This window comes from Podarcis tiliguerta, assembly GCF_965153285.1.
Source record: "Podarcis tiliguerta genome assembly, chromosome: 10".
Lineage (NCBI taxonomy): Eukaryota > Metazoa > Chordata > Lepidosauria > Squamata > Lacertidae > Podarcis > Podarcis tiliguerta.
In genome coordinates, this window is record NC_139543.1 from 55182240 (window position 1) to 55208716 (window position 26477).

The 26477-nt window shown below is 42.2% G+C and overlaps 1 protein-coding gene across 1 annotated transcript in view; it reads left to right on the forward strand.

Annotated features, from left to right (window-relative positions):
- The window catches only part of TMTC1 (transmembrane O-mannosyltransferase targeting cadherins 1), a 156794-nt gene that overhangs the window by 58263 nt on the left and 72054 nt on the right, over window positions 1-26477 (forward strand). The window contains exons 6-9 of the mRNA XM_083401442.1: window positions 3075-3156; window positions 3661-3764; window positions 14345-14534; window positions 24452-24573. Of these exons, the coding sequence (XP_083257568.1) occupies window positions 3075-3156; window positions 3661-3764; window positions 14345-14534; window positions 24452-24573 (498 nt within the window). The remainder of the gene's footprint in view (window positions 1-3074; window positions 3157-3660; window positions 3765-14344; window positions 14535-24451; window positions 24574-26477) is intronic.

The following is a 26477-nucleotide window of genomic DNA, read 5'->3' on the forward strand; positions in this document are numbered from 1 at the left end:
CACAGCACACTTAACGAACTGCATGCTTAGTAAATGACTCTTGTTGTGCAGCTTCTCCCATCGTTGCTGTGTTGGGGAATACCTTCCAAGAAAGTGAGCTTTGTGAGTACAGTCTGTCTGCAATTAGGGTTTTAACTTTGGTAGAGAGCCTTCATGTGTACAGAAAGATATCTCCTTCAGAAATTATGCTTCAACATCAGGACAAAGATTGTGGGGTGGGTGGAGCAGCAGCATGACCTTGGGGCCACTTGTCAAATAGAGGATATCCCTTTATATTAGAGGCCTTCCTCTGTACATTAGGACACATGGCCACCTTACACAAATCTGGCAAAGAGATAGAAAGTGCACCACTAAGAAAAAAACCTATGCCAACGCTAAGGCTGAGGTTCAAAGAACCAGAAAACTAAAGAACACCTGGTGGATAATAAAAGCTCAAGAGATCCAGCACTTAGCCAACATCCATGATGCACAGAATTTCTTTAAAGCCACAAAGACCATCTGTGGGCCAATAAATCGTGGTATATGCCCTCTATACTCAACAGACGGTACCACACTTCTAAAAGATAAAGAAGCTGTTGCATTGTGCCAAAAAGAACATTACCAACATCTCCTTAACCGCAACTCCCCCGTAGCTGCCGAGGTCCTCTCACAAATTCTGCAAAACCAAATTAGAGATGAGCTTGCAGTATCTCCAAAATTGAGAGAGTTGTGTACAGCTATTAACCAAATGAAAGACAACAAAGCCAGTGGACCTGATGGGATTCAAAGTGGACGGAATTGAACTTACACAACAACTTAACAAGCTCATCGAAAAAATCTGAGGGAGAGAGGAGATCCCAGCAGAAAGGTTGGAAAATGTTGATCACTTTTCCTACCTGGGCTGACATTGATGCCGAAATCCAGCATGCTTGTTTACAAAGCTATTGTACTATCAACCTTACTGTACGCTTGTGAAAGATGGACCACTTACAAACACCATCTCCAACTCCTCAAAATATTCCATCAACGGTGTCTCCACAAAATTTTACATATCACTTGGGAAGATAGGTGAACTAATGCTGGTGTACTGGAAGAAGCAAAGATCACCAGTGTTGAAGCAATGATTCTTCAACACCAACTTCGTTGGGACTAGACGTGTTGATGGGATGCCTGATTATCGTCTTCCAAAGCAACTATTCTATTCTGAACTTAAAAATGGAAAGCGTAAGGCTGGTGGTCAACAAAAGAGGTTTAAAGACACTCTCAAGGCAAATCTTAAAAAATGTAGTATAAACACTGACAACTGGGAAACATTGGCTTGTGAGCGCTCCAGTTGGAGAACAGCCTTTACCAAAGGTGCCATGGACTTTGAAGACACTCACACTCAGGACAAAAGGAAGAAATGTGCTAAGAGGAAAGCATGTTTGGCAAACCCCTACCATGATTCATTCCTGCCCAGAAACCTATGTCTCCACTGTGGAAGGACATGCGGATCCAGAACTGGCCTCCACAGTCACCTACAGACACACTGCTAAGACCATGCTTACTCAGCTGTGAGTGATCGCCAAAGATGAAGAAGACACAGTGGTATCCTGAATGTGATTATGAATTAAGAAACTCCAGTTAGGATGTGTGATTTTTATATGTAGCTACTGAGGTCATGAGTAGTTTGACAGTGTGGTTTTGAGTTACTAGCATGCTTCATTGGGGCTGGCTACATAGAGCCAGCGTTCTGCTGCTGACTGAATTGAGACATTTCCAATGGTTTACTGGCATTGTAAGTTTTCTTTTTATTGCCAAATTCTGTTAAAGTCAAAGAGGGTTTATAGAAACCTCTTCTACTGCTTTCTTAGATAAGCAGGCAAACAGGAGGTGTTAAGGGCCTGCTCTCAGGTTAATTAAATCAACTGCTTGTTCTCTCCAGCGACTTCACATCAAGGCCAAGGTGAAATATGGAGAGTAATTGGGAGTTGCCTTTTAAAGTGAGGAGTTGCTGCCTGTCTGAAATGAGTGGAGGTTTGGGAAACTTAAGACCTTGTAAGATTAGTTCCTTTTTAGTCTAGCTTGGCATTTAGCTCGGATACCAAGATCAAATGCTGACATTTATTAATAAATAGACATAAAATGTCTGAGACAATTTAGCTTTTCTCTGTGGAATGTGGCTCATTTTATTATTACTTCTTTTGACATGGCATTCATCAGACTGCTTTGATTAGACAGTGTGTTTTCTGGAGCACACCCAGATCCCTCCATGTTTTTCTTTTCCTCTTTAAATTTTAAACCCATCTCATGTGGGCTTTATCTCTCTTACTTTGTTGGTGTGCAGAGCTTTTCCTTACATTTTAAGGGTTGTTAAGGTTACTTGCTGTTTGCTGTAAAGACATAGATCAAAAGACTGCTTTTGACATTTTTCTTTTAAACTGGGAAATACTGTAATCTGCGCACTTTTTTATTTGTTTTTTTGGCTGAAACCTTTAAGCCAAAGTTTTCCTTGAACCAGACTAGAAGGGTGAGTGTAATAGATGCTTAGTGCAATAGAGACGCCTTGTTCCTTTTTGCCTGAGAAACTGTACAACAGGGACCAAAGACCTTTACTTTTTGCAACCTAAAGGAACATGTTTTTATTTATGGATCAGTGGAATGCAGGCAGCGGAGAAATAATGGCTTGGATCCTAAGCTTCCCTCCAAGCATGGAAGGAGTTTGCACTCCTTTCATGAGTACAGTTTTCCTCAGAACTTAGGATCCCAGGAACCCCATGTGATTTACACACCCAAAAACAATAGATCTTACCTAAATGTGGAGATTGTGCCTAAATATGTGGAATGTGCTGTGTATCAGCTGGAGAGGTGGGGCAGCAAAGTCCCCCCCCCCGTCTATCTGCTTATTTTTCCCTCTTCCATCCATGTCCCTTCTCTCTTTGCATATTGTGTTTATTAATTTGGAAACCTTGTTTTAAACCATGAATGCCTTCAATGCATTGGTGGAAAGACAGTTTATAATTGTAATAACACCCCCACCCCCACCCCCCAGTTCTAAAAGATTGGTGTCTACTGATAATCACTTTCATAAATGTTTTCTTTTTTTTTTTTTACAGTTACCTGACCATAAGCAACAAACAGAAGTTCTTATACATCACAAGTCCTTTTTTAAAAAGGGCTGCCTTGGTACTTACCTATGTAAGTATTACTTTGAACTATATTCTTACTTAACTTTAATTTCTTCAGATGAATCCCATTGTAGCTCCTCAGTCTCGAGAGCAGGCCCAATACAGAAGTATCTTACTTTGTTGGTCCATAGGAACAAACATAAGAATTTGTATGCTGGGCAGTGGCAGATTTAAGTTGGTGGGGACAGTTCTCCTGCACAGGGCACCAAGCTGAGGGGTGCAAAACAACCACCTACTGGGTACCTACTGAGAAGATCCATAAAAAAGCAACTGTATCAAAATGAATTACTGTGAAAATTAGAAGAAAAAGGGGGCCACCAAATTTTGTCCTTTCTCAAGGCACCATATTAACAAAGTCCGCCCCTATGCTGAGTTAGAACAGTTTATCTCAGTTAACCTGAAAATGTTTCTGAGTCTCAAGTACCGGTATATTAAGATAGGTTCTGCTTTCCTGGTCCTAATGAATTGTATGCCTTTTTGTAGTAATAACCGAAATATCTCCTCTTTTCTGAAGGTGATCCTACTTTTGTATTTTCGCTTCTGGATAATGGGAGGTTCTATGCCAGCGTTTTCAGAACAGGACAATCCAGCTTCATTCTCACCTTATCTTCTAACAAGGTATGGTAACAGGAGCCACATATGTTTGGGTTGATGCTGTCTTTCCATTTAATGTGAACTAATCAAGGCCTTAATCTTTGTTGTTGTTTCCTGAAAATTACAGTTATAAAACTAACTGTATAATGCTTGGGAATCACATAATATTGGTGGGATTAGATTAACTCAAATGCATAAAATAATTCCAGTGGATATGTTGCAGTGATTGTCCAAAATGTGGTGGTTGTTGACAGTCACGTGTGAATGTGCACTTTCCCAGATTTTACGATGGAGTTGCCCAACCAAGGAATGTGTGCAACAATATGTATTCTAGTGCAGAGTACATGCAAAAATGCATATTTTAGTGAAAGTAACATATACAACTGCATTCTGTTATGGCACATTTGCTTGCAAAACTGCTTCTACAAGCAAAATTGTACATACAGTGGTACCTCTGGATACCCACACCTCCGGTTGCGTATCCTTCAGGATGCGAACACGGCAAACCTGGAAGCGGACCCTCTGGTTGCGGAAACTTCGGGATCCGACCGGAGCTCCAGAACGGATCCCGTCCGCAACCGGAGGTACCACTGTATTAGGGAAAGCTAGCACAAAAATGAATACTACATTTTATGCTGCATTAAAAAAATTCAGACGGCTATGCAGAAATGGGCAAACCAAATTTTAAGGCTGTAAAAGTGAGAAACTTAGAGAAACCAAAATAGACAGATTTGTCCAAACCTAGCATTAATATGAATATTGGCCGTGCTCAAATTTTTGAAATTCACCCTGATATAGATAAATGATTCTAAAGAGGTATTTGGGTTCCGACACCTAAATATTTCATTTACCGTATTTTTTGCTCTATAAGACGCACCAGGCCATAAGATGCACGTAGTTTTTGGAGGAGGAAAACAAGAAAAAAAATATTCTGAATCTCAGAAGCCAGAACAGCAAGAGGGATCACTACACAGCGAAAGCAGCAATCCCTCTTGCTGTTCTGGCTTCTGGGATAGCTGCGCAGCCTGCATTCGCTCCATAAGACGCACACACATTTCCCCTTACTTTTCAGGAAGGAAAAAGTGAGTCTTATAGAGCAAAAAATACGGTATATTTTTATAGAGAATGTCAGAAATTTGGAACACAGGAAGCACTTATGTCAAATGACACATAGAACATAGAAATTATGTAGGTGGAAGAAAGTAAGAAAAAATTGGGGTTTCATTTCTTGACTACATTCCTTGCCATGTTGTTTAGCTAGGTGCTGCCAGTTGCTCATGAACTAGGAGTAAGAGCTCTCCCAGGATAATCACCACAGCATTAAAAGCTTGGCTAAATGCTTTGACTGATTATTTCAAATGCCCTCAGGGTACTTCCTCAAGAGAGCAGCAGCACAAAGGAGACTCCTAGTCCCAATGAACTCCCATTTAAATTTGGGCAGTCTCTTTGAAAAGGGTAGGGAAGCCAGTGAAGGACTAGTGAAAGCAAGCGCCACATTTTCGGTTTGCTTTCTGTGGAAGCTTTTCATGGGTTGTACTTAATTCCTGAATATCACTCTGTCTAATCCCTTGATTAGGGGAAACTGCATCACCACCATATAAGCCTTTAAGGCTCTTGGGTTTCTGGCTTGGCAAGCCTAATGCCTCAACATCCATGGTTTATCCCTAAGACTTCAGTGCGAGGGGAAGAAAAAGCCAGGAGGAGAAGCTGTAACATGGAAGGTACCGGAAGAGACAAGCAGCTCATTGTCTCTCTGGCTGCTATAGATTGAACTGTGAGACTCTGGAAAAGAAAATACAAATGTTCTCATGGGTCATGTAAGAGGGCGGAATGGAAAAGAACAGCATGGGGTAGGTTTTGTAGCCCATTAACTTTTCCTTTTAAAAACCTTGTGGGCTTCCTCAGATAACGAACAGAATTTTAACTCTTCCTAAATGCCGAGAGGAAATGTTATTAATGCCCTTCATTAGGCGTAACAATTTTTCACTTCGGTATTTACAGCTGAAGCTATTTTAGCTTGGGGCTCTTTCCATCTTTTTCACAGCTCTAAATCAAATGCGCTTGACAAGGCACTTCATAATAATGTTGTAAAACATATGTGGCTGCAATTATAACCAGGTGCTGTTATTTATGGGCTCCCTATCTCTGCCGTATTTGGTTTGTTTACTCTGAGGCGCTCCTATCAGGGAGCCCATCCATGCGGCAAAACCTTCCCGCTTTCTATATAGCTCGGCATACTTGTCTCTTTGTCAGCCGAATCATTTTTGAAAAGATAACAGCTTTTTTTTGAGTGTGTGTGTCTGTCTCCACACCCCATATAAAACTGGTGGACATCATACTTCTACCAGGTTGTTCTGTGTATGGAAGGGCCTGCAGAAAGTGGTTGTATACCATTGTAGTACAGTAGTACCTCGGGTTACAGGTGCTTCAGGTTACATACGCTTCAGGTTACAGACCCCGCTAACCAAGAAATAGTACCTCGGGTTAAGAACTTTGCTTCAGGAGGAGAACAGAAATCGTGCATCGGTGGCGCGACGGCAGCAGGAGGCTCCATTAGTTAAAGTGGTGCTTCGGGTTAAGAACAGTTTCAGGTTAAGAACAGACCTCCGGAACGAATTAAGTACTTAACCCGAGGTACCAATGTAGTGGGATCCTATCCCACACCAGTGAGACAGCCTGACCCAGAAGCTTTTAATAGAGGTCAAGCAGAACAATATGATCTGTTCTCTTGTCTTCCTGTTAAGAGGCTTCATTGCTGGTCCAGTTGGTTTCTCTGTAGCTCCTCCTTCAGCCACAGGGGATAGTTGTTGGTGGCACAGACTGAATTCCCACCCAACTTCCCTCAGGCTGAGGACCTGCTATAGGGCCAAGTTCTGTTGGTAGGTTGCAACCCAAGAGAGGGTTGTGTATGTATGTGTGGGTTTGTTTGTTTTAAGATTGGTTGTATCAGCAATGCCACATAAACAATGCAGAAGAGAGACGCTGGCAACCAGAGGGGAAAGAAAATGGACAGAGAGGGACAGGCAGATGCAGACATATAGTAAAGGTACATATATAATATACAGTATTAGATTATCAGTTGGGTCCCATGTAGAGGGAAGAAGTGAATGCTGAGTTTGGATAGGATAAAGGGCACTGGTCTGTCCAGCGTATTCCAGGTATAGAATTGCTACAGCCATGATACTTGGTCCCAGGCAATTTTAGCCTCTGGTGGTATTAAAAGAGTTTCAGCTCTTTTAAATAGTCATATGTATGGTGTCAGATTGGAGTGAGTCAACTGTCCTGCATCTGAGGGCCTCCCTGCTCATTCTGTTTCAGGGGTGGGCAACCTCTGGCACACAGGCTGAGCTTGGCCCACCAAGGGAAGCCACTGTTATATGGGGTAGTATATCTTAAAAATACCTATACATCTGCTGCAGCCAATTAAGAGTTCATGGTCTTGGGACTACTCACGTTGTTTGCTTCTTGACTAAGAGTACAATCCTAGTAGGGATGTGAGTGGCACTGTGGTTTAAACCACTGAGCCTCTTGGGCTTGCCGATTGGAAGGTCGGCAGTTCGAGTCCGCGCAATGGGGTGAGCTCCTGTTGCTCTGTCCCAGCTTCTGCCAACCTAGCAGAAAGCATACCACAGCGAGTAGATAAATATTTCCTGCTGTGGTGGGAAGGTAAACGGCATTTCCGTGCACTCTGCCACTTGGCACGGTCCTCTGTGCACCAGTAGTGGTAGAAGAAGAAGAAGAAGAAGAAGAAGAAGAAGAAGAAGAAGTGGAAGAGTTTGGATTTGATATCCTGCTTTATCACTACCCGAAGGAGTCTCAAAGCAGCTAACATTCTCCTTTCCCTTCCTCCCCCACAACAAACACTCTGTGAGGTGAGTGGGGCTGAGAGACTTCAGAGAAGTGTGACTAGCCCAAGGTCACCCAGCAGCTGCATGTGGAGAAGCGGAGACGCGAACCCGGTTCCCCAGATTACGAGACTACTGCTCTTAACCACTACACCACACTATACATGACTCTACATGGTATAGTCATGCTGGTCACATGACTCGGAATGCTGTCTGTGGACAAACACCAGCTCCCTTGGCCTGAAAAGCGAGCTGAGAGCCTTACCCCATAGTAGCCTTTGAGTGGACTTAACCATCCATGGGTCCTTTACCTTTACCACACTTTACAATCCTATGCAAAATCCTATGCAGGTCCCATTGACTTCAAGGCTGGAATTCTAAACAGGTTAAACTATTTAGAGCCTCATTTGTTGTTGTTGTTTAGTCGTTCAGTCGTGTCCGACTCTTCGTGACCCCATGGACCAGAGCACGCCAGGCACTCCTGTCTTCCACTGCCACCCGCAGTTTGGTCAGATTCATGTTTGTAGCTTCGAGAACACTGTCCAACCATCTCGTCCTCTGTCGTCCCCTTCTCCTTGTGCCCTCCATCTTTCCCAACATCAGGATCTTTTCCAGGGAGTCTTCTCTTCTCATGAGGTGGCCAAAGTATTGGAGCCTCAGCTTCACGATCTGTCCTTCCAGTGAGCACTCAGAGCTGATTTCCTTAAGAATGGATGCGTTTGATCTTCTTGCAGTCCATGGGACTCTCAAGAGTCTCCTCCAGCACCATAATTCAAAAGCGTCAATTCTTCGGCGATCAGCCTTCTTTATGGTCCAGCTCTCACTTCCATACATCACTACTGGGAAAACCATAGCTTTTACTATACGGACCTTTGTTGGCAAGGTGATGTCTCTACTTTTTAAAATGCTGTCTAGGTTTGTCATTGCTTTCCTCCCAAGAAGCAGGCGTCTCTTAATTTCGTGGCTGCTGTCACCATCTGCAGTGATCATGGAGCCCAAGAAAGTAAAATCTCTCACTGCCTCCATTTCCTCCCCTTCTATTTGCCAGGAGGTGATGGGACCAGTGGCCATGATCTTCTTTTTTTTTATGTTGAGCTTCAGACCATATTTTGCGCTCTCCTCTTTCACCCTCAATAAAAGGTTTTTAAATTCCTCCTCACTTTCTGCCATCAAGGTTGTGTCATCTGCATATCTGAGGTTGTTGATATTTCTTCCAGCAATCTTAATTCCGGCTAGGGATTCATCCAGCCCAGCCTTTCGCATGATGAATTCTGCATATAAGTTAAATAAGCAGGGAGACAAAATACAGCCTTGTCGTACTCCTTTCCCAATTTTGAACCAATCAGTTGTTCCATATCCAGTTCTAACTGTAGCTTCTTGTCCCACATAGAGATTTCTCAGGAGACAGATGAGGTGATCAGGCACTCCCATTTCTTTAAGAACTTGCCATAGTTTGCTGTGGTCGGCACAATCAAAGGCTTTTGCATAGTCAATGAAGCAGAAGTAGATGTCTTTCTGGAACTCTCTAGCTTTCTCCATAATCCAGCGCATGTTTGCAATTTGGTCTCTGGTTCCTCTGCCTCTTCTAAATCCAGCTTGCACTTCTGGGAGTTCTCGGTCCACATACTGCTTGAGCCTTCCTTGAAGAATTTTAAGCATAACCTTGCTAGTGTGTGAAATGAGTGCAATTGTGCGGTAGTTGGAGCATTCTTTAGCACTGCCCTTCTTTGGGATTGGGATGTAGACTGACCTTCTCCAATCCTCTGGCCACTGCTGAGTTTTCCAAACTTGCTGGCATATTGAGTGTAGCACCTTAACAGCATCATCTTTTAAAAATTTAAATAGTTCAGCTGGAATACCATCACTTCCACTGGCCTTGTTATTTGCAATGCTTTCTAAGGCCCATTTGACTTCACTCTCCAGGATGTCTGGCTCAAGGTCAGCAACCACACTACCTGGGGTGTACGAGACATCCATATCTTTTTGGTATAATTCCTCTGTGTATTCTTGCCACCTCTTCTTGATGTCTTCTACTTCTGTTAGGTCCTTACCACTTTTGTCCTTTATTATGGTAATCTTTGAATGAAATGTTCCTTTCATATCTCCAATTTTCTTGAACAGATCTCTGGTTCTTCCCATTCTGTTGTTTTCCTCTATTTCTTTGCATTGCTCATTTAGGAAGGCCTTCTTGTCTCTCCTTGCAATTTTTTGGAATTCTGCATTCAATTTCCTGTATCTTTCTCTATCTCCCTCACATTTTGCTTGCCTTCTCTCCCCCGCTATTTGTAAGGCTTCATTGGACAGCCGCTTTGCTTTCTTGCATTTCCTTTTCATTGGGATGGTTTTCGTTGCTGCCTCCTGTATAATGAGAGTCTCCTGTATAATGAGAGCCTCATTAAATACAGTGAAATTAGTTGGGGGGGAAATTGCATAGGACGAGGCAGTAATGTGAGTGTGATTCAGTTTCTCAACTGTGCCATGTGATAAATGGACTCTAAAGTAAGATCCTCTGCTTTCTTGCCAGGCTGTAAAGAGTTAACTTTGCTTCAACTTTGATGCTTTTCGTTGTTTGAATCTAGGGCTAGAAGTCCAGATGCCTTGGCACCAGAAAGAAAAACAAGCAGTTTCTCCACATATTAGCAATAAAAAAATATTTCTTTTACATGAAGTCTGCAAAATAATTTTTTAAAAATGCAAACGCTCTTTGGCCATCTGACTTAATCTGCACTGTTCGTCTCAGTTATTCAAAGAGCAAATGTTAATTGGAAGAAATGCAATGCATACTGAAAATTAGTAGACAAATTAACTCAAATGATTAGGGAACATTCTCCAGAGCTGCATAAACTATAGATTGGGGTAAAATAATAAACAACCTAGATTGCAGCTAGGGAAGCAAGCAAGTCCCCGGTGTTTATGTTCAAGCTGTCACTTTCCTCAGAGCTGTGTTTTGGAAGGGTGGTTGTTTTATGTTCTTGAGAGAGATCTGGTTGCACAAGCAGTATTTATAATTAGTTTTAAAGCATTAGATTAAATGCATTCAAGCATCCAGTATGCCACAGTAACAGTTGCTGCCGAGGTTCTTTTTTATAAAATCATGCAAACTTTGGGAATAAACTCAGGCCTTGCTTTAACATGGAGAATGGCAAAAGCCTGTAACTGGAAAGTTCATCTTTCAAGTTCTCCTTTTAGTTTTAGGGTTCTTTTCTTTTTAATGCTGAATTCTTGCAGCTCTGGACCAAGCACCCCATTGAACCCAAGGGAACTTACTTTTGAGCAAATTGCATTATAAGTAATTATATACTGTCATGAAAATCTGTATATACATGAGGCGAAACAGCTTCACTTTCCTTTTTTAAAATCTGATGAGATTAACAGGGGGCTCATTAGTTTCATTTGATTTATAGCCTTCCCTATGCCAAGAGCTCAAGAGGGGTAACATTATGCTATTGTAATTAATTAGAGTTTAATTATCATCATCTTACTCTTTCTTTGGTCACCCAAAGGTAACCTGAATAAAAATATCACTATGAGAAGCACAATTTCAGGGTTTGGCAAGTCTGGTAAGAGGGAGCAAATTCCACAGTTGAGAGGCAGCCAGCAAGAATGCCTTTGTGCTCTTATTTCTTGACTTCCCATGTAGATAGTAAATTTAGGAGAGTGTTCTTAGTGAAACTTAAAAGTTCAGGCTGGAAGAGAAGGAATGCTGTTTTCTAACTACCCAATATTTCTTGGCATTGCTGTGCTGGCTGAAAAGAGGCAAGGAAGTAGCTAATCTGGATTAATTTTGTGGCGCCTGGAAATCTTAGTTTCAGCATTGCCTTAGTAAAACTCACCAGGGAAGAAGTCGGGGACAAAACTAGAATTAGTTGGCTCTGCATGTCAGTGGATCTAACTCCCCAAATCCTTAGCCTCCTTGTTTTCTGCCCTACCAGTCCAAATGGGCACCAGGCACCACGACCCCTGGTCTGAGGCTTAATCCATGTCATCTCCAGCTGAAAGAATGAGGTAGCAGATGATGGGAAAGTTATCTGCCTCTGCCTGAGAACCCTGAGGGCTGCTGCCAGTGAGAGGAGACCAGTGGCCCTTCTGATGTTGGACTTTAGCTTCCAGCAGTCTTGGTCAGCATGGCCAATGGAAAGGGATTGTGGGAGTTGTAGTCCACCAATATCTGGTTCTGCACCCCTGGAGTACATTGTACTGGGCTAGACGGACAAATAATCTGACCAGTTGTAAAGTGTGTTCCAGTGCATGACCTTTGACAAATCGCTAGCTTAACCTCCTACAGCAGGTTTTGGGGATGATAAATGGCAATGTACTACTTCATAGAAATAACAAGTGTATCTTACTGCTTTTGTGAAAGCTGATTAATAGCATTAGCTATTTTAGTGTTTGCAGGTCCTTTATACTTTTTGCAAAGCATTTTGAGAGCTACTGATGAAAGGTACTATATGACGTTGTTGATTACTTAAAAATAAATGCTGCCTTTTATTCTTTGGCCTCACACTTACTGCCCGCTGTCACAGCCACTCTTAGCTTTGTGGTATACACAAACGGCAAGCTATTATTCAAGGCTATTAAAACGGGAAGGCGATCCAAATTGTTACGCTTTAAAAACTGTCACAGATGGAATCCTTGCATTTTCAAAAGAGGCTTGCGGCGAATCAATAAGTGCTCTCTTTAGTCCCACCGCCATGTTTGGCGAATGCTTCCTAAACCGTGCAAATTTAATGAGAGCTTTCAGCATTTGACAACGAGCAAAACAGCCAAGAGATTTTCTGTTGTGATAAGCGGAGATGTGAACCAGCCAACTATGCACAGCATGTGACGAGTGTTTTAGGATTTGGAAAACAATATGTGGCTGTGCTGGCAGAATGTTTGGAAGGTTCATAAGTGGTGCCAAGACAGAACAGAGCAATTTTCAAGCCACTTGGTTGGTGTTTCTGTCGTTTGTTGTTACGTATCAGTTCTGCTGAAAGTGCTGTACAAATAGGTCTTATCATTCGTCTTTGTAAATGTTCTCACATGGTATGGGGAGGGGACTTCTGTTTCCTTTGCCTGCTCATAATAGTTCACAAGAACAGTTGCAGGGTCAGCAGCTAAGCTGTCCGCATCCTTGTGGGCTGCTTACATGTTGCCTGGGTTATGTTGGAAGCTCTGCTCCTCAAGGGAATCTCTCATTATGTTGTTGTTTTCCACATCAGCTGGGTGTGATGCTGAGATTAACAGTCTGATATTGGGTTCTCAGTTGTCTTGGCTTCTAAATGCTACCAGATTGCAGAAAAGCAGTTTTCATCAGATCACTGCCTCAGAAACAAAAAGGTGTTTTTCCATTATATGACCAACCTTTCTTATACCTCACAAGGTTATCAGACACTAAATTACTTATATATATTTATATCCTGCCGTTCCTTCAAGGAGCTCAAAGTGGTGTACAAAATTGTGCAGATGCCCGTGCGCATGTGCGCACACTCACACACATTTTAGCTGCACAACAAACCTAGGAGATCCGCTAGGCTGGGAAATGGTCACTGGCTCCATGGCTGAGCAGGGATTTCAACTCCTAGCCCAATATTGTAACCCAGCTTTGCCAACCTGATACCTTTCAGATGTTGTGAACTACAACCCCCCGCACAGTGTTGACTGCAGCTCATGGGTGTTGTAGTCCAAAACATCTGGAAGGCACTGGGATGGCAAAAGCTGCTGTAACTGCTGCACTATGTCGGCTTTTATTGCACAAGTGAATTTTCAGTCTGTGGGTCTTCTGGGAGCTTTCCTGGGACACGGCAGCCTTGTGCAACACCCTAAGTCTTCTTAGGTCCAATTAACTTTACTGGCTCCTTGCCTTGCTGCACTATGCTTTTTCTCTGCTTTTCTTGTCCTTCTCCTTTCTGTTAATGGGCTGTGTTAAGAAAAAAGCAGCATGGATTCTGCTCCTGCTCTGCACCTGCCTATTCCTACTTAGGTACAGGATCCTGCAAGCCTTTTCTACAGCCCTGCCAACTCCCACTACCTTCTTGTCTGTCCATACTTGTCTTACCTGACTGTACTACCTTTTGGGAGCCGAGCTTACATATCTGAGCTTGTATTGTGAATCTGTGGTTTTGCCTTGATCAGTTGGCTTGGCCCAACCGGCTCATTAGAATAGCCCATTGTATCTCACTGAGTTTATAGAGGGCCTGCTGCTGCCACTGCTGCATGGGATCTTCTTCTTCTTCTTCTTCTTCTTCTTCTTCTTCTTCTTCTTCTTCTTCCACCCTGCCCATCTGCCTGGGTTTCTCCAGTGCATGCCATTGGGAATGTACATAAGAAGCAAAGGCATCTGTAATGGTACCTTCAAAAATCACATTTGGATAACACCTTTATTAGGACCAACCAGGATGCCAAATAATAGCAGGGAAACTTTTCAGTTCTCCTGAACTCTTAGGCCTAGATGCTTCACAAAGCAGGGTTGTGTAACAGTCGACATGATGAAGTGTTCTGGAAAACTCAAAAAGCTTTACTCACTATTCTGTGGCATTTTGATTAGTCCTAGTAAAGATATTGCCCATCTCTGCTCATCTAATGTGATATGGTACTGCCGAACGGATATGAGTGTGGAAATTAATGCAGAGTTGTGAATGTTCTTTCACTGTTCTTTCGTCTCACAAATTAAACTTGGCTCTGATTTGCATCAGTGTCCTTACCACCTACTGGTGACAATCCTGCCTTTCCCCCTACGAGCAGCATGCTAGTAACTGAACTTCACATTTTGTTTTGTAGGTTTCTTACTTATTCCTACCTCCTGGCCTTCAATGCCTGGCTTCTACTGGCTCCCATTACTCTGTGCTATGACTGGCAGGTTGGGAGTATCCCTTTGGTTGAATCAATCTGGGACATGAGGAATTTTGCCACACTTCTGATGGCAGCGGTGATGCTGCTGCTGGGTCTGCACTGCATAGTAGCATTCAAGGTAAACAAATGTTTCTCTACTTATTTGTTTGTGTACTGATTATGTAGAAACAATTCTGTCCTGAAAGAACGGAGGAGGCAGTGTTCCTGAATATGCTAAAGATAAGTATTCTGTTTCTGTTTCTACATACCCATCTGGGCCTGGTCAGATGTTATTTACCAAGGAATAATCTCAGTTTTGGTTGTTCCACCACCCTCAGAAACTTGGTGTTGGGTGTATCACCCGGGAGAGAGGATTCACGGCAGCACCTCCTAAGTTGTGGAACTCCTTCCCCACAGTGGTGCGTCTGGCAAATGCTGAAGATGTATCTCTTTACCGTGGCTTTTGACATGAGAGATGTATATTTTTAGGAGCCACCTTATTTCTGTTATTTTATGTTGTTTTGAACTGTTTTTAATATTGTTCTTTAATTGCTATAACCTGCCCTGAAACCTTAGGTTGAAGGGAACATGAAATAAGAAGTGATACGGGCTAATTTAAAGGTTTGAATGTAACAACTCTCTGATGCTGTAGTTGAAAATCCTGTTCCACCTGTGTGTGAATCAAGGTTTAGTGGGAGGGAGAGGAGGAATCAAGCACTCTTGTCTCCCTTTGTGCCCCCACAACCTTGGGGAAGGTCTTTAGACTATTGTGAACCATTGAGTTGGTAGCAGTTTTAAAAGAGAAATTTCTGGTGAGTAGAGGATCCGTGCACTGCTCTGGTTCACCAGAAGCGGCTTAGTCATGCTGGCCACATGACCCGGAAGCTGTCTGCGGACAAACGCTGGCTCCTTCGGCCTATAGAACGAGTTGAGCGCACAACCACAGAGTTGTCCGCGACTGGACCTAATGGTCAGGGGTACCTTTACCTTTACCTTTACCTTTACCTAGAAGATCAAGAGGTCTGGGCGTTCGGTATGTTCTAGTGTGGGCTGTCTATCCCATTTATTTTAATGGAAGAAGTGGATCAGCACAAACAAAGCAATGGAGTTTTGGCTTCGTACAGATGAGGCAGGTTTTGTGAGCAGGAGAGCTAGTGTGCATACTGGAGCTGCACCTGTAAGAAAACATTTGTTTGAGGCGAGTGAATGTGATCCCAAGTTCCACGCATACAACCCAGGCTCATCCGCAGTTACCTTTTGCCCCATGCTTTCTAGGAACAAGCCTGTGATTTAAAGTGCTGAGTCTGAGCACTTTTTTGAGAGTCCGGCCCTTTCCCCATTACAACCTGCTCTGATTCATGAACACCCCTTCCACTCCTTACCCCCACCACAATTTACCTGTGTAATGGATGAACTGGCAAAATATCAGGTGGCTCTTGTACCTGGGATCTCTTTGTAGCAGAATGGAAAGAGGGGAGATATAGAGGGCTTTGGGAAAGGGGAGCAGGGCAGGGAGAAGAGGTGAGGGCGAGTATTGTGACATGAATGAACTTAAGGTTTGCTTCTCTTGTATATTGGGAAACCTTGGATTCATTGTGTCTCCATCTGCTCCTGATTACTTCCACCTCTTTTCCTTACTCCTCTTGCCTCTTCTATCCTAATCAGATTTCCTATGGCTTTGGTCATGGGTCACTTTGAACTTGTCCATCACGACTCAAATCAGTACATGAAGCAAAAAGTCATCAAGTGTTCTGCTTTTAATATATATAATTTAGGGGGGGGGATATTGGTACAGAGCTGACGATTTAGGGTTGGTTATCCACTTTTCCACAAACAAGCTGAGAGTCGTGTGTTGGTAATGAACCTGGGGAGAAAGATGAGCTGTGTGAGAATTTAATCGTGAATGCTTTGTAACACTCTAGAGACACAGAATAGGTGAAGTAATACCAGCTAGCAGTCAGAAATATTGCACGCTGCTGCTCCGAGAACAAAGGACCTACTTGTTCTCTGGACTGCTTTTTGCCATTAAAACAAAATACCCAGACAGCACTTGTCAACCTGGAAAAGGTAAGAAAATGGATTTTATTTCTTTCTCTACGCTAAATGATGATTACAACACTTTTGAACCACTGAGAGATCAAAAACAAAGCAAAAGCCCCAAATGAAACATTGCTTCATCTCTCTTAACCAATGTGTCTCATTCTGTCAACCTTGCAGAGGTATAACCTCCCTTCCTCTGCCCCACAAAATCAAAGCAGCAGATCCGATGAAGCTTATATCCAGTTTTCCAGCCAGTGTACAGAGGCCCATAGAATGAGCGACTTGGTTAAGAGAGATTATATAATGTTACGTTTGGAGCATGTGTTTTGTTTCTGAACAACTAGTTTTCCAAAAGTAGTACAGCCATCATTAGGTGTAATAGCCATTCAGAGAAAGAAATAGAATACATTTTCTTACACTCCCAGGTTTGCAATTGCTTTCTAGGCCAGGGATGTGTGTGTGTGCATATACGGAGAGATGCGCTGTTGGTGTCATACGGTTGGACCATATCCCACCAGTAGTTGGAGTATGCCAGCTACTCAGGATAGCCTCACATTTTATGTCAGTTTAGTGGGTACAGTGGCCTTGGTTCAGCTCTAGTAATGAACCACTAGCTGCACAGAAAAGGCAGGGCTCAAGCTGGAAATACGTACCCCTACATTCACCTAAAGATGCACCCAGCATCAAAATTATTTAGAACAGCTCTACACCCCCACCCCCATTAAATCTTTCATTATCTACCCACAGACTTTGCAAATTTTTCACCCTTGCTAGACCAGGACCAAGTTGCACCTGCAGTATATCCAATGTGTGTCCTATAAAGTGTTTATTGCCCCAAGCCTGCATAGAGTGTATATGCTGTGTACCTCCAGTAAAATTCACGCAACAGGGTTATATGCATCTGGTTGCTGGGGCAGCTGGTCTTGTGTCTGGGTCCCCAACAGCAACCAGATGCCATCCCCTTCCTCAGGTTTGCACAAACTGCAGAGCACCGGAGGGAGACGGTTCCTCGTGTCATACTGAGTCGGAAGACAGGTTACATTGAATATAATTACAGAATATGTCTAAGGGATTGATTATTTTGTTACCATTGAATTTTTAAGTGAGACTAATTTGTTGTCAGCTCTTGTGATTTGGGTAATTGCATTGTTGGAATGTGTGTGCAGTGCTGATAAACTACCAAGGCAGGCAGCTCAGTTTTGTTTGCCGAATACTTCTATATTCATAATGTAGAATGAATATAGGTTTATCGCCTTGTGGCTCTTCCAGGTCTTGCTTTTGCTTACGGTACTCTTGGAATAGGGCCATGTGCCGTTTCGCTGGAGAGAAGGTTGCCTAGAATGCAAGAGCAGCTCTCCAGTATTATCAGCTTATTTGTTTCAGGAAATTAGCAGTGCTCCTGCTCTTTAGCTTTCCCTTGGTATCCTTCTGATGTATCCTTTCTCGTAAGAAGGAAGGAATTACAATTTTCATTTCCCAATATCCAGCAAAGTCTAATTAAACCAGTTCCCATAAGTTCTTTTGTTTCCTGCTTGTGGGTCATAGTCCTTGCCAGAGGATATATAATTTCTTTTCCGTTCATACGAAGCAAAGAGATATTTCAAGAATAATCATTCTTCGCCCTTTCAAAAATATTCATATTTAATTAGGTAAAAAGTTAGGAATAATCTATGATAAAATATATGTGCTTCTTTCGTTCTTTGTTTATGTAGGGCAGATTTTTGTGCTTGAGCCAACTTTCTCAGGGTGGAAACAGGGAAATACAGGAGCTGCAACCATTTTGAGTGTGTCCAATTGATGCGCAACTGTTGATGGGCGGGTCCTTTTGGACCTGGAAGAAGGCAGAATGGGGAAGCAAGAGGCTTATGCGCACTCTGCTGATGTGCGCGGGGGCCAGGAATGGAACCCCCATGCAAAATGGTCATCGCCTGCATTAGTGACAAGTGACCAAGTTCTAGGCATTGCTGGCAAATTAAAAAGTGGCAAATATCCAGGTACAACTGAGCATTCTTAAAGAGATGTTAAATTGTTGATCTTGTAACAAAAATGTGTAACTTGCCCCTAAAACCAGCCCCCATACCCAAGGACTGGAAAAAGACCAGTGCAACACCAGTTTCTTAAGAAGCGATTCAGAAGAGATCCAAGCTGGCTAGTGTAACATTTGTTTTGGGGAAGCTGGTGGAAAGCATTAAAGATAGAATCATAGAAGGGACCACAAGGATCATCTAGAATGGCCAAGCCTTCAGGTCTTGCTGAAAGAAAACCAACATGGCTTCTGTAAGGATAACTCCTGTTTCACTAAACTTAGAGCTCTTGGAGAGTGTCTGCAAGCACCTGCATAGTGGTGACCCAGTCAACATTATGTACTTAGGTTTTCAAAAAGCTTTTTATGAAGTCCCTTACTAAAGGCTCCTGAGTAGGCTAAGCATTCATGGGAGGAGATGGTACTCATTTCAGCCCGTTAGCCTGCCATACATCATTTCCTCCAGTTTCCATGAATTCTTCCAGCATCAGAGATAGAACAGAAGAGCTTTTCTTATGTCCCTCACTTCACCCCAATCCACACCTGTGCAGTTCTCTCCCTTGAGCATGGAGGTGTGGTATCTGGCTGTTCCACTGCACTGCATTTTACAACTGTTTTCTTGCTTGGTCTTGGAGACATGTAGAAGAAGCATGTTTATTTTGCCTAGCATTTGGAAATAGTGCTTTTTCAGTTGTTTTTGTAGTCTAACTGGTTTATATTAAGTGTCTAATCAAATTGGTTTGCATTAAGTTGTAATCAAATTGCTTTCTATTAAGTTGTTCTACATCTGTATGTGAACTGAACATCTGCGTCGGAAGGTGACCTAGCAGCAAATGAATTAGCGCCTGTTACAAAAGCAGCTAAGGGTGCTGTTCACCATTTTAAGTCTGTGTGAATAAAAGACCTTGCATACCTTGCTACAGTTGGCTTTTCATCTACAAATGGCTGTCTACGGTTCCTTGGCGGTAAGGGCGTTTCCTAGAGGCCAAAATGGACAAGGTTTTGGAAGCACATATCTTTCTCTCCCTTCCCAAACAATTCTTATCCCCCCATGCACCAAAGATATACAAGGTGAGCAGGGCTGTTTATTGACTTCTTGCATTTTACTCTCTGGAAAATGCCTTCATTTTCATAAAAGACCCATTTTGAATCAATCCTTCCTTGATTTTCCTGAGGGCCTGCTGAATTTCCTGACACCCCTGCTAAGGTCACTATTGATGTTCCTGGTGCTTTGGCAATGAGGTTTTCTATGACTATTGCATTAGCATTTGCTTCAGGAAGAGAAAGCAATAAGTCAAGAGACCCTGGGGCTGGCTAAAAGAATATCTCTCTCCCTCCTTCCCTGCATAAACTGCGCGCCTGCCCTGTTAACTGACTTACAGGAGCACAGGAAACACTAAGGAGATTAACTGAGCTTTTAAAATTGTGAATTTTAACTCCTTAAGGAGTAGCAAATGTTGAAGCAGCTACAGGCTCATCTCCTCGTATGATTCTAGATCAACAGACCCACAGGATTGGATTAAAATACTTTTTCTTTTTGGAAGGGAGGGCATGAAAGGATGTGTTTAAAGTTAAACCATTACTTAAAGGTAAAGGTAAAGGGACCCCTGACTGTTAGGTCCAGTCGTCCGTGACTCTGGGGTTGCGGCGCTCATCTTGCTTTACTGGCCGAGGGAGCCGGCGTACAGCTTCCGGGTCATGTGGCCAACATGACTAAGCCGCTTCTGGCAAACCAGAGCAGCGCACGGAAACACCGTTTACCTTCCCACTGGAGTGGTACCTATTTATCTACTTGCACTTTGACGTGCTTTTGAACTGCTAGGTTGGCAGGAGCTGGGACTGAACAACAGGAGCGAGCCCCGTCATGGGGATTTGAACCGCCGACCTTCTCTTCGACAAGCCGTAGGCTCAGTGGTTTAACCCATAGCGCCACCTGCGTCTTACTTAGGGCTCCATATATAAGCAGTCCTATATGCCACTGCTTCTCATCTGCCAAAATGGCAAAGATGGACACAAATGCAAACACATTCCACAACTGTTATCTGTCATGTTTGGTCCTTAATAACTTCTATAGAATCTATATATCTATTTACAAAATCAAAGCTAGTGCTGGGTATTCTTCTTTTATAAGTATAGGCTGGCACTATGTTAATGTGGTTTTGCCAACTTGTTCCCCGAATAAGATAAAGCAAAAGATGGGGGAGGGGATCCAAGACACATATAGCTTGAACATTGCCTGCTGACATTAACAATAACTTTAATGTATAAATTAATATACACTGTCCATATGTCCAATCAGATATCTAAGCTATTATAAGCCAAGTGTTAAAATGTAGAAAAGCAATGAGATCTTCAGACCACTGAGTAGTGCATAACTTTATAGCTATTTAATTAGATTGCTGCTCGGGCTGCATTTGGACAGCATGTTATTGCATTTCCCCGACATTTTCTTACCTGTTAATTTCCATGTGACCTTTCACATAGCATAAAAGCCACTTCTGGAAATCTAATGGAAGTTCAGGGCTCATTTCTGTGTTGTTTCCAGAAAAAAAAATTCTTTTGCAACCTGGTTAACCTGGAAGGTTATGGCCATATTGTGTTCTAATTTCATGTAATGAAATTTGGGCTGGTTTCCTGACATGCAGTTCTTTCCCACTGTTTAAAATTTTGTGCAACACAGCAACATATTGATAAAAAAGCCATGGTTCCATAATGCAACAGGTACTGCAGCAAAAAAGGAACGTTAGGAATCGAGACAAAAGCACTAGCATGTTACCAGTAAAACGAACGCAATAATCCCCACATCTCGATAGGCAGAATACCATCTGCATGTGATTTCTTATATTTCTACAAATAAAAGAGCTAGAAAAGTATCTGTGTCAACAATTTGTATGGTAAAAGCATTTTAATCCCTGTCCTCCTTCCTAGTTTGACTTTCCCTTTTTATTTGCTATTTGTAATCTGTAAAAAAAGAGAGAGAAAAAGAGGGGGTGAGCATGTTCTTGCATCAATTTTTTCTGCACACGGGAGCAATCTAGTGTCTTCAAAAGAAAAAGGCTATAAAGGCCAATTCCTCTTTTTTTTTTTTTAAGACTCAGTTTGTCTTTAGAGTTTTATTTTCTTATGTCATTGTCTGCATTTGTTCAGCAAAAATCTTCAAGTACCATTAGAGCTTGTAGGATTAAGTGGATAGAATCAAACCAATTCTTCACAGACTTGCTAGGAACAAAAGGGAGGAGGAGGAGGGGAAAAGCCTATACCCAAAAATGAAGATTAGGCTCTGATTAACACACAGTCAGTCCCATCTGTGTCTTAAAAAGGATGAAAAGGTTGATGAAAGGCCATTGTTGAAAAATTTCCTGTTAAAATTTCACTTCTGCCTTGTAGTTTGAATACTGAATGGATAAGGAATTGCCTTGTAGCGGGTAAGACTGAAGGCTTCTCTATCCCATTATTGTCAGCCATGCCTGACAACCGATCTCAAGAGTTGCAGCCATTCATATTGCCATTCAGAGCCTTTGTAACTGGAGATGCCAGGACTGCAGCTGGGATCTTGTGCATGGAAAGACCGTGCTCTGCCACTGATATAATTCGAAATGGCGTGGAGAGCATAGGCAAGATCGTGGCCCGCCCCCCATGATAACACTAGAATTTAGAATTTCTCAATGAAGTTGAGTGGCGAAAGGTGAAAATAGTCGGGCTGGTGTCATTTTTAGATGGCCATAACACGGAGTGTGCCTTTTCTGTTCTGGAATCCTTGAAAGCAGTTGTTGGGCCTGGGAGCTAGAGATGCAAACTGCTTTGGCCATTTCAGACCCCCAACGTGTAGCTGCAAAACCACAGCCTGGGTTGGTACCCATGAGCGTCATCCAAATCAATCCCCCAATCCTATAACAATAGTGTAGTGTAGTGTAGTGTAGTGTAGTGTAGTGTAGTGTAGTGTAGTGTAGTATAGTATAGTATAGTATAGTATAGTATAGTATAGTATAGTATAGTATAGTCAGTTCTGCAAATTAAAAATATTTTAAATTGATTTTAGATTTCCGCAAGGGACCAGAAGGGTCTAAAATGTGTTAGATTAATATATAGTCTCTCTTGTCTATTCCCATGCCAAAGTGTGGTTGTGTAAAAGTTGCCCCGAATTGTTTTTGGAAACAGGGTGAAGGTGAGAGTTTGAGGTTCTGTAAGAGCATGTTTACACGACATACTTAAATTTGCTGCTCTGCGAACCAACCATAGTCCGAGAAGGGAGCTAAGAATGCAGTGCCTAAGGCAACCAGATTTCAGCAAGGTAGAGGAACTTACCTGTGCCGTGTTGTTTTGCCTCTTCATTCAGTGTTAGCATACCAGAGATCCCTGACCCAGACGGTTTGCTGCACTAGTGTGCCAGTATTGCATACATAGCATGTAAGGGTTACTTGAAATGAGATGCAATGGGTAAGTTCTTGCCTACATGCCATCATCTTGAAATTGGGCTTTGCAGAGAGTTCTTAGTTCCTATCCTGAACTACAGTTCCCACGATTCTTTAAGAAATTGCATGGTCATTTCGCCGGCTGAAAGTGAATGGGGCCTCAATGTAATTGTGTAGGTTAGTTTGGATATTGAGGCACTGGTGCTGCCACTATTGTGTTTGTGCATGCTCACATGGGTATTTAATATGAGTGTGTGCGTCCTTGTGCCTGTGAGGCAATATTTCTTAGAATTTGAGTGCTATAAAATGCTCCGGTGCACTATAGACTGAAAAGTGGCCATAAAAATAACACTGTGCATTTTTCATGTTTCTAGCCTCTTAGCGGTTCCTCGTTACATCTACTTAGTTTTATTAGGCATCAAATATGGATGTTTGCTGCTGTGGGTGGAATGGAGTTCTCAGAGGAAAAGCCTAAATGTTGCAAGAAATGGCTGTTTGGTAGGAACTGCTGAACAAATGACCTATTTCGGCAGGCTTTGAAATTCCTAAGGAAGCTTGCTGCTGGAACATCTCAACGCTTTTGGCTTAGTGAGAAGGTGGTCACTAGCTGTGATCATTAAGCAGTTAGCCGAGATCATTAAGCAGCTGACTGTGCTTAAGAGAATTGCTAAATGTTCTAGCCCAGTTCTGGACAGGGCAATTAGATTTCTTCTTTCTGTACATCAGATTTTCCCTCCCATTGTAGAATATTATGGTACATGTTATTTCCTAGCCTTTAGTCTTCCCTTGAGAAACTCAGGGTTGGAGCAAAATGTTGGCCTAGTTTGGACGATATTCTTACCCAGGCTTCCTCAACCTCGGCCCTCCAGATGCTTTTGGCCTACAGCTCCCATGATCCCTAGCTAGCAGGACCAGTGGTCAGGGATGATGGGAATTGTAGTCTCAAAACATCTGGAGGGCCGAGGTTGAGGAAGCCTGTTCTTACTGTTGCTTGTGAATGGGGCTAGTAGCACACTTAGATCTGGTAGGTCCATGTTCCAATCCTAGCTCAGCCACGGAAACTGTAATCCCTCTGCTTCATTTTTCCATCTGTAAAATTGGAATGACAATAACCCACTGGCTTAAGATGAATATATACAAGATAAGTAAAAACAAGCTGGCATAGTTTAGTGACACATTATACATTAGGGGAAATTCTTGGACATCACCAACTTTGCCTTCTCTCACTTCTCCCCAATAACGTGTAGTAGGAAAATACTCATAATATGATGTTATCATTTCCTTGTCCGTTTGCCATTTGCAAAATGTGTGTGGAAGGCTAATACTGTATAAAGAGGTCATTTAATGTTTAGCTTGAACCTAAAAGTTTTAGCTGTGAACCAGTGCTTGGATGCTATACAGTGCAGTACAATCTCTTAAGTTTTGCTGTTGTTGTTAAAGCACATAGCTTAAGTGCCATAATAAAATGAAATGATGAAAAATATGAGTATGAATATTGTTACGTTAGAATTGGAACTATGATCTTCCCTGAACTTGGCATTCTTTTTCACTCACTTGTCTCTAATTATTGTTTCGTTGCAGAAACTGGAACACAGAGAAGTTCTAGTTGGCCTGTTGTTCCTGGTTTTCCCCTTCATACCGGCTAGCAACCTCTTCTTCAGGGTGGGATTTGTTGTGGCCGAGCGTGTCCTGTATATGCCTAGGTAATTTTCACACATTTAATTCTTTTGAAATGACACTCTCAATTATGATATTTAAAAAACTAAGGTCTTCAGCCCATATTTATTCCCACAAGTAAATATGTACAAGTATTTAGAACTATCGCTTCAGAAATTCTGCAGAATTTGTCGAGGAACATCTACCAGGCAGTGGTAGATAGAATTGTTCAACTAGCTGTACGCAGTGATGCCGTGTAATCCCATTCATTTGTAACTACTTTGCTGATATTCGTGGTCTGCTGCTCATCAAGTGCTAAAGTAAATCTGTAAAAATGAGATTTGGATGGTTCAATACTTAGATCTACTCAAGGGCTTTACTGAAATAGTTGCTATGCTGGCAGTGATTTTCAAACAGCTTGACTGTGACTGCTAGTGACTTCATGTAAGGATTGTATATGTGGTCCTTGTTGCTTGTACAGTAACAACAGCCCTTTCTCAAGGTGCCATAATTACACCAATCACAGTGATGTATAGGCCCAGTGTGGATACTGCTGTGACCGTGAGCTGACCCAAAGTCTGGTCAAAATGGTATCTTCCTAGATACTACTATAGAGGTGAATTGTCTTCTTTATTTGTAAACATTAGATAGGACTGGGAAAGAAAGAAAAATATTGGATTTCTATCTAGATCTGTTACCTCAGCCTGTATTGGGTCTATTATTCTTAGATAAACTGACTGTAGTTTAGAGTGAAATTTGAGGTGGGAGAAATGAGCTTTGGTAAACAATGGCATTCCGTTTCAAAATGTACTAGATGTGATACCTAGTCCATTGTCTTACTGTAATTTGGATTCCTGGGAATTTCAGCAATTTTGTTTGGATATAAAGCATTTGAATCACAAGTTTTTCTTAGTTCAACATAAAAAAAAAAGGAGGATACTGGAAATGTCAGATTAAGCCACAGAATGAGATCTAGCCTGACATTTTAATGAATGAAGACAGGCGTTTTGTTGGGTAGACATCTAGAGAGATACTGTTAAAGAACAAACAAAATGCACACCGTTCTGGGAAAGTGGAAAATGTGGCCTATTATCTCTTAGAGCGGTGTCTTTCAACATTTTTAGCTTTGGGGAACATTTTAATTTGCCAAGGAATTCTTGAACTTCTTTTCATGGAAATCCAGAGGATTCTGGTCTTGTTTTCTCGTGTGCACACAGAGCCAAAGCAGATGACATGCCAATCACATAATTAGCAATTGCATGAATGACTTTTTAAAAATAAATTGCAGGCACAGTCTCCCCATTTGCAGTGGGATCCTGGAATTGGAGGGGTAGGTAGGGGGGGCTTTACCCCTTTGTCCCCTTATGGTCCCAGTCTGGATTGGGGACGTTGCATCTACATTCAGAAACATTCCCAGTGGGGTAAACTGACGCTCCCCCCCCCCCAACAATACAAATTGCAGGGGTAGTGCTGTTGCAAAGTATAACTTTGCAGAGAACATTCAATAAAAACCCAATTTCAGGGTCTTGATTTAGATTGGGGTCTTTGCACCTGCAATTTACTTTTTAAAACAATTATCACACAGTTGTTTGATTTGTGTCTCATCTGGTTTGGCTTTCAGTTCATGTGAGGCACTGACTAAGATGGCTGAAAATGACAGTGAGGCTCATCCAGAGCTCTCATTGTTGGGGTGATCTGTAGCTTTGGACGCTGGCAAAGCTCCCTTTGAGAGGAAACTTGTCTGCCATTATTGATTTTTAAAAAAAACCGGGGAACCCATTATAAGCTTTCAGGGCATCTACAGTTCCCCAGAGTGCTTATTGAAAACCACTGTCTTGATCAGGAGAAATTGGGCGATGTTGATTGCTCCCCAGTGTGTACAAAATAACGTTATGCTTATCTCACAAATTCGAATTGATTTAATCAGTAGATGAGTTGCTAAATTGGTGTG